Genomic DNA, 14,956 nt, shown 5'->3' with positions numbered 1-14,956 from the left:
TTAGGCTCAAAGAAGGCCCGAGGCTTTGTAAACGGGCAGAATTGTGCATTAATATTAATTCCACTCCCAACGCGTCCCCCTACACATCGATACCCCCGTGCTCCCGGAACGTAAAACTTTTCCCCAACGTCTGACCTACCCAGGCCACTATCTCTGCCACCTAAGGAGCGTGAATTCCAGATGCCAGTTCCCGCTCTTGTTTTTGTTTTATGTTTGGGAGGGAGCCAATCTCGATCTGGGTTATCTCGGTCTTCCTAAACCTCTCCCTATTATCCGCTCCGGCTGCCTCCGCGGTCTGTCCGGGCAGGTCCGGCGGGGTGGGGGGTGCGGGTGGGGGTCTCCCGGGCCCCACCTCTCGCTCGGGCCGCAGGTGCGAGCGTGGGTCCCGCGCCCCCCCCCTCCCCGGGGAGCCGCTCTCCGGCTGGGTTTGGGTCCGTCTTCTTCACCCTCAGCGAGTCAGAAACAAAGGAGGGGGGGTGGGGGAGCGCACCATCTCCGGCTCCGCGATTCGCCCTTTATTCTGAACTCGCAACGTCAGCGGGCCGGCGGATGGAACGGCGGGGCGCGGGCCGGGCCGGGGAGCAGGCGGCGGGGGCGCGCGGGGGCCCGGGCCGCGTGGGCGCCGGGATGGAGGGCGCCGGGGGGCGGGGAGCGGGCGTGCGTGTGTGTGCGAGTGCGAGGGAGGCCGGCCTCTAGTGTAACCGGAGCTACAAAGAAGGGGAGCGTCCGGGAGAGGGAGGGCGGAGCGGCGGCGGCGCCGGGGGCAGCTCCGCCAGCCGCCCCTTCCCCCGCGCCCGCGCCCACCCGGAACGATGAAGAAGAACAATTCCGCCAAGAGGGTGAGTGCGCCCGCGCCCGCCACCCACCGCCCCGAGGGCCCCGGCCCCGCCGCCCCGGGGGCTTCCGTGCGGGGACTCGGCTCGGGGGCGCGGACTTGGCTCACTTTCCTCCCGCCGCCCCCCCCCCCCCCCACGGCGCCCCCTCCCCTGGGCTCCCGGCCGCCGCCTGCGTGCGCTCTGCGGCGGCGAGGAGACAATGAGAGAGAAAATGAAACGCCGTTTCTCCCCGCGCGGCGGGGCCCGAGGCTGCGGGCGGGGGCGGGGGGCCCGGCGGCGATCCCGAGGCCGCCCTCCGCCCAGGCTGGGCCCTGGCCCCCCGCTCTCGCACTTGGAGTTGTTTATCTGGGGGACGAGGGAGGGCGGCTGTGGGGGAGAGAGTTGCCCCGAGCGCAGACCTGCCGAGAAGTGGGGAGCGAACGTTGGGCGCCCTGAGTCCAGCCTGGGGAGGGGGTGGGGGGAGGGGGCGGTCGCGGGAAACAAGGGGCGAGGGGAGCCGAGGGGGGTCGCGAGGGACGGAACGAGAGGAGGGAAAAGCGATAGCCCCCTAACCGGACGGTTCTGCTCTTGCCCGGGGGCAGGGGCCTCAGGATGGAAACCATCCGTCCGCACCTCCGGAGAAGGTCGGCTGGGTCCGGAAATTCTGCGGGAAAGGGATTTTCAGGGAGATTTGGAAAAACCGCTATGTGGTGCTGAAGGGGGACCAGCTGTACATCTCTGAGAAGGAGGTAGGTGCCCTTTACCACCTCTGTCCCCGTTTTCTCATATTCCCCGTTTTGTCCCTCCACAGGGGACTTCCCTATCTCCGTCCTCCCCCTGCCCTCAACCCCCATTTTGTTCCAAAAGCAAGTTCAGCAATTCGGTTGGTCTCTACCCCCATCAGATCTGCAGAGAAAGGTCACCCCTTCTCTAGAAGACCCGGGTTGGAATTCGAAGTTGAGTGTGCATCTTATTTAATGAATTTTCTTTGCAAACACCTTTCTGGCAATGACAATAACCCCCCTCGCAAGAGGTCCCAAAAGTTCTAAGTGTCCCCTGTTGCCCCCACCCCGTCCTGGCAGCTGGCTGAAGGTAGGTTTTTTTTTTCTCTGCTATTGCTGCTGAAAAACTCTATTCAGCTTCTCCTCCACCCCTTCCTGTCCCCCTCAACCCTAAGCCAGCTAGCCTCCTCTTTTCCTGTCTCTAGAAGGAAGGTCTACGCAGGTCATCTCACCAGTGCAGCTGTCCCAATCACAGAAAACATGCACAGCCCTGGGTCATCCTCACATGACCTCAGGTAGAGTATCTGTGAGTATAGTTGTTTCTGTTGAAGCCAAGGTTCCTAGCCAGTATGCTTCCTAATCCATTTAAAGGGAAAAAAAGGCAAGGAACCAAGGAACGTATTCTCCACCATTCCCAACTTCCCCCATTTGTATCGGAAAGGAGACAAATGGAGTCACGAACTCCTGTAAGTCTCTGCAGAGTTAAAATGAAGCCCACAGTCCACATTCGGAACCTGAGACCAGATCATTGAATCCAGACTCTTTTTTATCTCTATAATTCGAGAGACCCGTACCACTTGAGAAACTGAATTGCCCCTCCATGAGTTAGAAGTCATTCCAGCCCCTACCTTCTGAGACTGTGTCAGCCTAGCCTGGGAGACTGTCCCCTGCGCCCCTGGTAGGATGGGCCCTTTCTCCCCCAATCCTGTGTTCCCTAACCCCCGGAGGCTCCTGGGAGTCCACCCTGAGTTCTAACCTCTTCTGCTTTCTGCAGACTATATTTAGGTAAATAAATCCTTTTATGGTATTGAAACAGCCACACGCACAGTCCTAGGGAAAGTATTCATCCGAACAGAACATCTACCTAGGCAAGTAGGGAAGAACGAAGCTGTGTCAGGGCCAGAGAGAGACATCCCCTTCAGGGTGTTTCAGCCTTACTGTTTACACTAAGCCAGGAACTTGGTGATGGAGGGAGGTGAGAGAAGAATTTGATTGCAGGATTTATTTTTAAGGGCCACTTCTACCCAATCCCAAATCCTATAGAAGGTTTTTCCACAATTGGCTGGCTTTCCAGTTTAAAAAATAATACTAAGAAGCAAGTGTCAAAGTGTATCTCCTGTCTTCCTCAAACTTCATAATGGCAGGAAACTCTGGTGAGCAGTCAGAGAGAACTTCCTACACGTCAGAGGGGAACCATGAGACCAGTGAAAGGGGTAGAAGAAAGAAGACATTTTTTTTTCTTGTTTATGTTCGTCCCAAGAACAGAGTCTGGGGGGAAAAGAGCATACTTGTTTCTTGTGTGTGGAGGAAGGAGTACGGAGACAGGGGGAAGGATGGAATGACCTCAGCCTCCCATGCCTGGTGTCCTGTGAGTCAGGAGCATCTGACTGGTCACGGGGCCCACTGCTCCTGCTGAGAAAGGCACAGGAGAAGTGGGAACCAGCCAACTGTCACCTCTCTTCTTGGGAGCCCGTCCGTGCCACGACGGGCCTGGGCTGAGGGTGAAGCTGACCCAGGACTCTAGGCTCTATTCTGTCCACTTCCCATGAGCTCCGGAGCTAAGAGATTCAAGATTTGTGTTTGAAATGCAAAGTATAATGTTTGTAACCTATGTGTTAGTGCACAAATATTCTTAACCCTCTCCTCTTGATTTTTCAGTGGTCTTTTTTTTTTCGTTACTTATCATAAAGGCAGGATCTCCCACAACTGCCTGCACCAAGAAATCCTTCTGTATTTGTTGTTATTAATCATTTTCCTCATTCTCAGTCAAAGGGCACCTTATGATCATGGGGTTGATGTAGAGCAACAGGAACTAGATCTTCAGGAGATCTCATGGTAGAGGAGACTGGGTTCAGGGCATCTGTTTTGGCAAGGGAAAAATCCCTTTCTGCAGGCTCCAGGGAAAAGAAAGGTTCACTCTGGAAGATGGGAAATTATAAATGAGGCTTTGGGAACTTGACAGAGGAAAAACCGTACAGCAGAGAACAAGGGCCTTGGAGTTACCCATCTTCCCTGGGAACCCCTGCCTTGTCAGGGCCCGACCCCTGTCACTGTCCCCTGCTTCCTGGAGCTCCTTGTCGGCCGTGTTCCTGCCCTTCCCTTCTCCCCTTCCTGTAAGGGAAACAGAACAAGTAACTCTCCTTCCCTGGTTGCATGTACACACCCAGCACTTTCCTCTCCAGGGCTTCTGGTCTCTGCTGATAGCCTCCAATCTGAGGAGGGAGGGCAGGTGACCTGATGCATCACCCTGCCTCCCCGCCCCGTGTTTCTGGGAATTGTTCTCGGATCCCCTTGCTGACATCTTCTTCACTTCCATCCACAACCCCCCAGGCCTCTGATCACTTCCCAGCCCAAAGCCAGGGAGCCCTGGGAAAGGGACAGCCCTGTGCCAGGGGAAACAGACGGATATTCGAGCAGTCACTGACCCGAATGAGGCCGTGCAATTAGCCCCCCTCCTCTGCGTCAGCCGCTTAGCCTTCAGCAAGTCTTAAAACAGACTTTGGGGCTCCTGGGTGGGTCAGTCAGTTAAGTGTCCCAACTCTTGATTTTAGCTCAGGCCATGATCTCACGATTCATAAGTTTGAGGCCCAAGTCGGGCTCCCGTGCTGGCAGCTCAGGGCCTGCATTGACATCTCTCTCTCCCTCTCTCTCTCTGCCCCTCCCCTGCTCACTTGCTGTCTCTCAAAATAAATAAACATTTTTTTTTAATAATGAAAAAATAAAACAGACCTTGGCAGAAATGTTACTGGAATTTGTGGCACTCTGCAAAGGCTAGTTGGGTCAGAGGATACGGATAGGATTGTGGTCTCTGATTAGACCTTCCGCAAGAGAGTTCAGAGCCAAATGCTGGCTACAGCTGCTAAGGGTAGAACCAGGGTGCCAGATAGATACCACATGCAGGAAAGGCTACGTTTAGACACAAGAACTGCCTGGCAGTAAGGGGCTTAGGCTCTCAAATTGGAACCATGGCAAGAAGTAGCAGAATACAAGTCAAATTTCACCCTCCAGGGACAGTATAAGTGCATCTTTGTCTGGAGAGAGGTAGAGGATTGTTTTTTAATGTCTTATTTACTTAATTTGAGAGAGAGAGAGAGCACATAAGCAGAGGAAAGGGGCAAAGAGAGAGGGAGACAGAGAATCAGGAGCAGGCCCCAGCCTCCGAGCTGGCAGCACAGAGCTCAGCAACTATGAGATCATGACTTGAGCCGAAATCAGACGCTTAACTGACTGAGCCACCCAGGTGCCCAGAGGTGGATGATTTAAATGGCTTTTGAGGCCTGCAGGGGCTAGGTTGGGTTGTCAGAGTACCTTGGAGGGAAGAAGGAGGGTTAACTACAGGTGTATTGTTCAGCATGTCTGAACAAACTCAACAAACTGAACACAGGGGAACTCTGTTTCTGTGGTGCTGAAGCTCCTGAAAGGAATGAGGTAGATGACTCTAGAATAGTGTAGATCTGAGGAGGGAGTCAGGTCAGGTACTAAAGCAGCAGTGCAAATGTTTAATAAGATGGGGGCGCCCAGAGGCGGCCTTTGCCTCCAGACATGCCCTGATGCTGGCCCTGCTGGTCTCTCCTCCCTCTGGATGATCAGCATCCACGTCTATCCAGGTCTTGCTTTCTTCAGGATGATAGGATTAACCTACTAGCCGTCTAAGCCGTGTCTTGAAGGACAAAACAGGGTCAGAGTGAAAAGAGACATCGTGGGGCTCCGGAAACAGTAGCTTAGCTGAAGAGAGTGCCGATAAGGGGTTTAAACAGAAGCCCGCCTGAGGAGTCGGGGCAAGGCCTTCGAGCGGGCCATGGGTAGGACAGCCCCCTGTCCTGTCATCCCTCCCTTCTCCTCAGGCTTCTGCTTCCCAAGTTAGGGCTAAACTAACACTCTGGGGAGGCACCAAGTAATTTTCTCCTCAGCACCTCCCCTCTAACCCTCCCCTAGGTAAAAGATGAGAAAAATATTCAAGAGGTATTTGACCTGAGTGACTATGAGAAGTGCGAAGAGCTCCGGAAATCCAAGAGCAGGAGCAAGAAAAATCATAGCAAGTTTACTCTTGCCCACTCCAAGCAGCCCGGCAACACGGTATGTCCCGTATGTTCCGCCCCGGGAACCTCAGCCCGCTTGTGTGTAGGGGGCAGGGGAGAAACCCTTCCCTCTGCGGGTTCTCCCTCTCCACTCCAGGTTCAGAGGCCTGGACTTGCTCTCCTGCCAACTTTTGTTATTTAACCCCAGAATATCCTGGCCATTTCCTCCCCCCCAGGCAAGCCAGCCTTTAAACTGTCCGACCACAAAGATCATATCTCTCTCTCCTCTCATTCTCTCTCTCTCTCTCTCTCTCTCTCTCTCTCTCTCTCTCCCCTCTTTCTCTCTCACACAGACACACGCATGCATGCACACACGCACACGCATACATCTCTTGGGAGAAAATCACTTTTCCCTGTACCCTGATGGGTGGTTGAAGTTCTGAATCTAGTTTCTCTTGTCTGAGGGACCTCAGGGAAGTTCCTGTCACATTCTGTTTACTCAAACCTTTAAAGATCTTTACTTTGGTACCTGTGCTTTACCGAACCTCCTCTCATTCTCTCCAGCACCATATTAGTATCCATTACCCTTCTTAACTCTTCCCTGGTCATTTCTAAAGCAACCTCTAAGCTGTGGCCCCTTCTAGGAAGAAAGGCCGGTTTCCTTAGGTTATGGATGACTCCAGAAGCAGAAGGCCTCTCCTTCTAGGAGCTGGGTCTGAGGGAATGAGACAGTAACTTCTTCACTGTCATAGTGAGGCACCAACCGCAAAGCCCTGGCTGAACCACGAATGTCTCCCCCCACAGGCTCCCAGCCTCATCTTCCTGGCAGTTAGTCCAGAAGAGAAGGAATTGTGGATCAATGCCCTCAACTCCGCTATCACCCGAGCCAAGAACCGTATCTTGGATGAGGTCAGGGGGCTCATCCGGAGGGGAGGAACACCGGCGCAGAGGCAATGACTCACTAAAGGGGGAGATTACAGGGCGGCCCCCCCTTACATGTTTCCCCCCACCAGCTACACTTCTTTAGCTCCCTTTAAAAACCCCATTCTCCTACCTTCTAAGTCCCTCTGCCACAACTCCTCTTTCCCTGCTTTGTGATGCATGGGGCCAGCCCCAGAGGCCCCGCATGTGCGGTAAATGCCTTGCCCTTGGATCTTCTCAGAAGCAGTTAATGGGGTGGGTTTATTTCCCAGTCCAGGCAGGTGCCCGCCTCAGGGGCTGCTGGGTCAGGACAGAGTCTCTGAAGAGCACCCATGACTCACAGTGCATCTCTTCAGGTCACCGTCGAGGAAGACAGCTATCTCGCCCACCCCACTCGAGACAGGGCAAAAATCCAACACTCCCGCCGCCCCCCAACGCGGGGACACCTAATGGCCGTGGTACGTAAGATTGTAAGAAAGTAAAAGTTGTGGAAGGGCCGGTTCCACATCTATGTCAGACATGATGGTACCTGAGACCGCCCACCAGAGGCATTTGTGGTACCAAGGTCAAAGGCTGGGGCAGTCCCTCTACCCATCCCCCTGCCTGATTCCTCCATATCAAAAATATTTAGCACCTACTGTGAGTTCAAAAGTCCTTGCCCTCATTTCATCCTTTGTGGGGAAATGAGATATACCCACAAGGAAAGTGAAGGAGTAGAAGAGGTGAATGCTGTTCCAGGGAATGTAAGCGACCACTCAGCGGCTGGCTGTTGTGGTGGGTGACAGCATTAAGCACTGCAGTCGTCTCCAGGAGGAAGGCTCACCGTGAACCACTGTAACACACAAAGTGTGGTTCCTTTCCCTGTCTGAGCCTTCGGTCTCTAGGGAGAGAGCCAGCCGGGTATAGTAGAACCGGGCAGAACTGGGTTGGGGCCTATCTTTGTGCTTTGCTCTCTCTGTGTGATTCCCTGAAGCTGCACGTCACCGCCGGTAAAGCGGAACGGTAATCGTGCCCGCCTTGAAGGGTCGCTGTGAGGAAGGATTGAAGCAATTTATGTATCAATTCACGTGAGGTACCGAACACCCCTGTCAGTTTTTTTATTACAGTATTCTGGAAATAGAACAAGTTTTGTTTTAAGGCAAGGGGCTCAGAGTTGTCAGGAGCAGAAGCAGTTGAGGTGCGTGGCTCTGAGGGTACAGGTGGAGGAGGACAGTTAACTTGCTGTGTGGAGTATCCTGAGTGTGTCAGACCCAGTTCGATGCTTAGAGTCCGCTAGACAGAGGAGAAAGACACTCTTCAGGAAACTCATAGTAAAGCGGAGAATAGGGGAAACCAGCAGAAGCTACTTTAGATCACAGAAAAATGAGAGAAAGGTTCAAACCACCATCAAGGGAGTAAGAAAAAGTAAAAAAGCCCAAGGGCTTGGTGAGGATGGCGTGCTTCTCATCCAGGGAAGGCATGTCGAGGAGGGAAGTGACCAGTTTGCATCTCTCTCCCAGTCAGTCCCGAAGGGCCCACTGCTGGCAATTCTTCCCCTTCATTCCCGCCCTCTCCCCTCCAGGCTTCCACCTCTACCTCGGATGGGATGCTGACCTTGGACCTGATCCAGGAGGAAGACCCTTCTCCCGAGGAACCCACCTCTTGTGCCGAGAGCTTCCGGGTTGACCTGGACAAGTCTGTGGCCCCGCTGGCAGGCAGCCGGCGGAGAGCAGACTCTGACCGTATCCAGCCCTCCTCAGACCGAGCAAGCGGCCTACCCCGAGCTTGGGACAAGCCAGACAGAGGGGCCACCTACACCCCCCAGGCACCCAAGAAGTTGACCCCCACGGAGAAAGGCCGCTGCGCTTCTTTGGAGGAGATCCTGTCTCAGCGGGACGCCGCCCCCGCCCGCACCCCCCAGCTGTGGGCCGAGGAACCCCCGGCCTTCATTCCACCCCATCCGGGGCAGCTGTCCCGGATCCAGGACCTGGTAGCCAGGAAACTGGAGAAGACTCAGGAGCTGCTGGCAGAGGTTCAGGGACTGGGAGATGGAAAGCGAAAGGCCAAGGACCCCCCTCGGTCCCCTCCCGATTCGGAGTCCGAGCAGAGGCTGCTGGAGACCGAGCGGCTGCTTGGAGAGGCCTCGTCCAATTGGAGCCAGGCGAAGAGGGTGCTGCAGGAGGTCAGGGAGCTGAGGGACCTGTACAGACAGATGGACCTTCAGGCCCCCGGCCCCCACCTCACACCAGCCACTCAGCACAGTCAGTACCGCAAGAGCCTGATGTGAAGGCAGGGGGACGGTGGCTGGGACTTGGGGGGTGCACAGACTCATCTCCGAGTGTTGCAGGATAAAGCTTTTTTATTTACCTCAGTTGAAAAAAAGAAACTCGTTGCGCATGCTGATGCCCAGTCCTCTTCCCACCCTCCTTTCCTTCCCTGTCCCTGTCTCTCTGACACCTAAATTGCCTCAGGTTTGAGGAGGTGACCCCTACAGCAATGTTAAAAAGCTTTCACCTAGAGGAGAGATAGAGGGGGATACGGGCATAGTCTGGCCATCCACACACACCACCCCTCTGAGGCATGGAGGGGAATGCCTGCTCCCGAGGACATGTGTAAGCACCTGAGTTTGGGGGAAGGGTTTTTCTCCTATGTCCCATTCCCAGTTTTCTATCGGAGGGTGGCATGTCAGCTACCCAGCTCTAGCCCTAGGGATAGGGAAGCCATTGCCACCTGTGTGTGCACACAGAAGTGACATCTGCCCCAGCCCTGATCAGGGTGTGGGGGATCCCGCCAGACACCAGCTTCTTGCCTCATAGCCTCTGAATGACATTGAGCTGTCTGGATCTCTTGCCGGGTTTCTCCTTTTAATCTCCCACAGCCTTCCCACTACTGACTCAAAGATCCAGTGCTGGGCAGATGGCATTGGTTTGGCCTTTTGGTGAGGGGGGCCCAGTTCAGGGGAACTAGGGACAGCTGACCCCACAGAAGAACCCCACTAAGAATGAAACTGATTTGCAATGCGAGCTGGGCAGGATTGAGGGGAAAACCAAAAGCATGCCCGTGTTCCTCTTTTTGGCCAAGCTAGGGCTTCCGTAGCCTCTCCCTCTCCTTCCTCAAACCTGTCTTCCAACACTCATCAAGCCCCAACTTTGGCAAAACATCTTTATGCTCATGCCACCACCCTCCTGGCCAGGCCCCCCTGCATTCTTAATGGTAGATTCCACACGCTCCTTGTATTTTGCTGCTTTCCTTTTCAAGTCCCTAAGATCAAGTTAGCAACAGTGACTGGGTCCAGAGAAGACTTGGGAAGGCAAGAGTGGTTTTTGACAAGAAGGGGACAGAGCTTCATGAATCAAGTAGAGGGGTTAGAAACCACTTTGAGGTATATGTGCCCCTTGCTAGCCCCTCTTCCCTACATCTCTGGCCTCCAAGACCTAGAGCCTCTCTGGGGGTGAGAAGGAAGACGGGGTAACACGGGGACAGACTGCCTGTCGGTCTTGGCGATGAGTCTGCCCCGTTGGGACATTCAGGAAAATGGGGTAGGAAGGAGAAAAGGAGAGTCCTCTGGGTGGAACACAGACCCTTCAATTCCCATTCTTCTGCTCTGGGATTTGTTCCTCCTATATCCCAAGTAAGCATGATGGGGGACTGTCTCCAAGTTAAATGGTCTCTGTGGAAGAGAAGTTCTTGCTTCTAGCCCTGCACCATGTGATCCTGAAGATTTTCCCTAGATCTAGCCTGTACATCTCTCAACCAGTCTCTTCCCTGAGGAACGTGTATCCTACTTGAGTGAGGGACAGTGCACCAGAGCACCACCTGAATGTCGTCCCCAAGATCTCCCTGGATAGCATGGGAGGAAATCCGTCTGCGGACCTGCCTTCCTCCAAACAGGCCTTCCTCTCCTAAACTCAGCAGACCTACCGATTGTCAAATCAGGAAAATTTACTTTCTTTGTGTAGGTCCCACCTTTGTATTAATTTTATCTTACCAGTATTTTTCCTCTTTTTCTTCCTTATTGCTCCCTCATAATGAAGAAAAAGACAAGAGCGAGAAGGACATGTATATCCCAACATGCCAATTACCTGTGGCTCCCAGGGGGGCTAGAGCACAGAGGGGGACACTGGGAGGAGAATGACAGGTGAGGAGAGCAGAAAAGAAAGATCAGGGCCCCCAGGAGACTAAGAGCCAGACACTGGGCTCCTGCGGTCTCCAGGCCACAAGGTAGTAAAATCAAGCCCAGCTTTGGAACCAGACAGATCTGGGGTTCCAATTCTGACTTTTCAGTCATGATGCCCTGGGCAAGGCATTAAACTTTCTGAGGGTCAGTTTCCTCATCTGCAAAATGGAGAGTTATTGTGGGACAGGCAAAGACCGCACATTACGTGGAAAATGCCTGTAGGCCACTGGCCCTGAGCAAATGGTCACTGTGGCTGCAGCTGCTGCTATTAGTGAAACGACTCCTCAGGCTATGCACACGAGGGCTAGCAGACAGTTGGAACGAGGCCTGGGGCATGGGGTGGATCACTGTCACTTTGTTCTAGTAAATCAGCTGAGTCCACACACGGTGCCCACACCCTTTCTTCAAGGGGAGAGTGCCAGGGACTGTGTAAGGCTGGAGATAAGAGGGGGAAAGCTAGACCTCCTGTCTTCAGGAACTGCAGAGATTGGCATCAAGCTGGCCTTCCCATTAGAAAACCAGCTTAAAGCACACCCTGAAGGTGGGCACTAGCAAGGTCTCTTAACCCAGAGCGAGCACAGGCAGAAGGACAGGAGGACAACAGCTGGGACCCTAGCTCCCCCTCTCCCAGGACCTCTCTCCCCTCATTCATTCCGTCATCCCAACTTCTTTGCCTGCCGAATTGCTCCCATTCCCTCCCAATTGCTGGGTTCTGGGGTAACCGGGTAGACGGAGTAGGGGATGTGAGCCAACTTGCTCGTTACACGGTCGCCAACATTCTCCAGGATGTGTATTTCTTGTTCCTCCCCTTCTCTCCTCCATCAAGTGTGCTACATCTTTTCTTGCACAAATGAACTGGAAAAGGGAGAATCTTTTGGGATGTCCTAGGATGGGGCGGTGAGGAAATCCAGGACAGTGTCGAAGCCGAGTAAGGAGTAAAGACAGGCGAAGAACCAAATGCCATTTCATATTTCGGTGACATTCCCCTCAACTCTGCCTGTTCTTCTCCATTCACTTAAGTAGGGATTTGGGGAACAGGAGGAAAACGTCTGAGGTGTCCACCTGAAGAGTTGATGGGTTCCTGTGCATGCTCTTTCACATAGCTATAGGATGTTTAGGGTGAGAAGAGACCACCCCATGAGTTTCTCTAACTCCTACTCCAAGCCTTTGGAAACCATGCCATGCCCAGCCTGGAGCTCTGACCCCAGGGAAACAGCTCTTGCCCTCTCTCCCAGCCCCTGTGTCAACAGTATGTTACCCCTCAGCCTCCCCTAAAAACCAGTCCCCCCACCCCAGATCTCTCCCTTTTCTACACCTCTCAGGCAAGCAGACCTAGCCCCAGTCTGTAACCCCCAAGCTTGGCTCCAGCCTCCTCCCCTTCTCACTCCATTCCCCCCGATCGGCTCGCTTCTCTTCCTCCTTTCTTCCCAGCTCCCAGGCTCCTAACCGCGACAGCCAATCTCCAGCCTGCTCTGGAGCCACACCATATAAGGAGAGGTTGGAAAGAAACCCAAGTAAATGCGGGAGCAAACACACACACACACACACACACACACACCAGCACACGCACACACCCTAGAGTTTGAGCACCTTTCTGCACAAGACCCTGTGTCCCTTCTTCCGTGTGGATGACACCAGCCCTACGGCTCTCTGTCCCCGGCTCACCCACCACCCCCCCCACACACACACACACAGAAGGAGGAACCTGTTTGCTATTCCCCGCCTTTATTCACACCCCCCTGAGACCATCACTCCAACCAGTTGCCTCTGACCTAGATTTTCTGCACTAATTACAAGCCTAACGAGATATAACAAACACCCAGCTTAGCACAGCTGAGACCCTTGAGGTCAATTAGTGCAACCCAGCTCAGCCCAGGAAATGAGGGGTGGAGCCAGAAACTCTTGTAGGCGCCTCACCCCCACCCCAACTCAACCCTGGCTTTGGAAGCAGGCAGGGGAGAAGGCAAAGATTAGCAGGACCAGTTTAAAAATAGGATCTTGGAGAGTTGACAAACGTGCAGAAAACTGCATTGAAGTTGGGAAGAATACAGATTCCCATCTCCTCTTAAGTGATCAGTAGGGTGGAGGTTGGTGCAGGGCCATACGGCAGGCAGTTGGCAGTTTTCTTTCTCTGAAAGACAATACGGAGCCCAGGAACTCAGAAGGGCGGGTAGCACTGGAATCTTGGGCCTGCACCCATCTCCAACTCATCATCCCTCTTCCTCTTTACTTCGGACAAGTTGGGGTTGTCTCCCCTATCTTTCCTGCTGGTTTGCAGTAACTCTGAAATCCCCTCTTTCTTTCAGAAATGCTAGATTCCACCTCACTCTTGCTCCTTCTTCCAGATATGAAAACAATGAGAGCAAACAGTTCCTTCCTCCCAAGAAACACGGAATAGGGTAAAACAAAGGCGATCAGGTTTGGGTTAACGAAGTATGGCGATGATGCCCAACTTACTGTCTTCTAGAGGAAGAATAAGAAGAAATAGAAGTGGTAGAATCCGGTTGCTTTTGCAGCTTTCCGACCTGGCAGCAACCTCAGCACCACAGGAAAAAAGATGGAGGGCAATGTGGCCCTCGTTCCCTGGGTTCCTTTCTTTAGGTGGCAAAACAGGGCAGTAGGAAGGTTCCCTGTCCTATGTCCTCTGCATGCGGGCCAGTTGTCCCAACCCCATCCCTGGCACTTGTGGCTCTGTTGAGATGGGAAGGGAAGGACAAGGCTCTGCCCAAGTGGTAAGGGGACTTGGAGTCACTTCAAGAACAGGTGTCTCTTCCCCCAGCCTCCACCCAGCTTTGGCTGCAGTGGGCTACACTCGGCTCACACCCCGCCTCATCTACAGTCCAGATTTATGCAGGAACCAGGTACTTGGTGGGCAGGACAACCCACAGAAGCAGCATGTCTATATGTGGAGGACTCCCAGATTTACCTTCCAGGCCCGAACCCGCCTCTGAAATAAAGGCACTTACAGCCACGTGCCCATCTGACATCTCTACTTCAGTGTCTACAGGCATCTTAAACTTAACATAAATGTGGAAGATCTTTAAACAATGGTTCTTGGTGAATCAGCCTTCCTCCATGCTCTTTTGCAATGTGAGTTTACCATCCTCCGCTCAAGATTTCTCCAACTGCCATTTGAATCTGGGTTTGCCTTGATCTCACCGATGGAATGTGCCATTGTGTAAGTTCCAAAGCTTAGACCCTAAGAGTCTTGCAGTTCCCTCACTGCATGTAAGAAGCCTGGGCTTCTTAAAATTCAGCTGCATGCAAGAAGCTTGGGCTAGCTCAAGGATGTGAGACCAATGGGGAAAGAGGTCCTGAAACCACATGGAATCATCCCAACATCCAAGCCTCCACACAAACACTGGCTAAATGTAGCACATGATGCAAGACCAGACGGCCAACCTTCCAGTCAATCCACAGAATTGTGAGAAGTTGATAAATCATTGTTGTCTGAAGCCACTAAGTTTGGAAGTGGTTTGTTATTCAGCAGTAGATATGGAAACAGAAATTGGTATGCAGAAGTGGGATACCATCATAATTAAAACCTAAAACACATGGCATTGGCATTGGGACCAGGGAACAGACAGAGGCTATAAGGGCAGGCAGCAAAAAGACTATTAGTAGAGGCTGGATGAACAGGGATGAAATTGTTGTTGGATGCTCTGAGAAAGGGTCACCTGTGTTATGTAGTGGTGGAATAATTTATGAAACCATCATCTGTGGTACTTGGAAAATAGAAAATGTACCTAATGAAGTTGTTGGAGGTGGCTAAGGGGATTTCCAAGGAGAATGTTGACAATACCAATATGCTTTTCTTAGCTGTAAATGATAAGGTATTGAAAGAGAAAGGAACTAACAAAGGAACCAGTTTTCAAGCAAATTTTGAGGGGGAAATCATAAAGAGACAGGAACAGTCTCCAGCCAGAAGAAACTGGAGGAATTGAAACCCTGTGCACTGTTGGTAAGAATGTAAAATGGTGTGTCCGACTATAGAAAACAATATGGCGGTTCCTTAAAAAAAAAAAAAAAAAAGAATTATCACAT

At 52.9% G+C, this 14,956-nt stretch overlaps 1 protein-coding gene across 3 annotated transcripts; it reads left to right on the top strand.

Moving 5' to 3' along the window:
* The first annotated feature begins 696 nt into the window (after window positions 1-696).
* On the top strand, window positions 697-9,132 carry PLEKHO1 (pleckstrin homology domain containing O1). Of its 3 annotated transcripts, XM_040461316.1 has the most exons (6): window positions 697-839; window positions 1,418-1,564; window positions 5,753-5,893; window positions 6,640-6,744; window positions 7,113-7,214; window positions 8,318-9,106. In XM_040461316.1, exons 1-6 carry the CDS (start codon window positions 813-815, stop codon window positions 9,020-9,022), a joined length of 1,227 nt encoding a protein of 408 aa, XP_040317250.1. In that variant the 5' UTR covers window positions 697-812; the 3' UTR covers window positions 9,023-9,106. The 3 variants fall into 3 exon arrangements, with proteins under 3 accessions (XP_040317250.1, XP_040317251.1, XP_040317252.1); XM_040461317.1 differs by lacking the exons at window positions 697-839; window positions 1,418-1,564; window positions 5,753-5,893 and having other exon boundaries at window positions 6,641-6,744; window positions 7,029-7,214; window positions 8,318-9,132; XM_040461318.1 differs by lacking the exons at window positions 697-839; window positions 1,418-1,564; window positions 5,753-5,893 and having other exon boundaries at window positions 6,643-6,744; window positions 7,034-7,214; window positions 8,318-9,132.
* Window positions 9,133-14,956: the final 5,824 nt, after the last annotated feature.

The sequence above is a fragment of the Herpailurus yagouaroundi genome, unplaced genomic scaffold, assembly GCF_014898765.1.
Source record: "Herpailurus yagouaroundi ecotype Mexico unplaced genomic scaffold, PumYag 254, whole genome shotgun sequence".
Classification (NCBI taxonomy): domain Eukaryota; kingdom Metazoa; phylum Chordata; class Mammalia; order Carnivora; family Felidae; genus Herpailurus; species Herpailurus yagouaroundi.
Note: the sequence above shows the minus strand (reverse complement) of the source record. Positions and strands in the feature narration are given on the sequence as shown.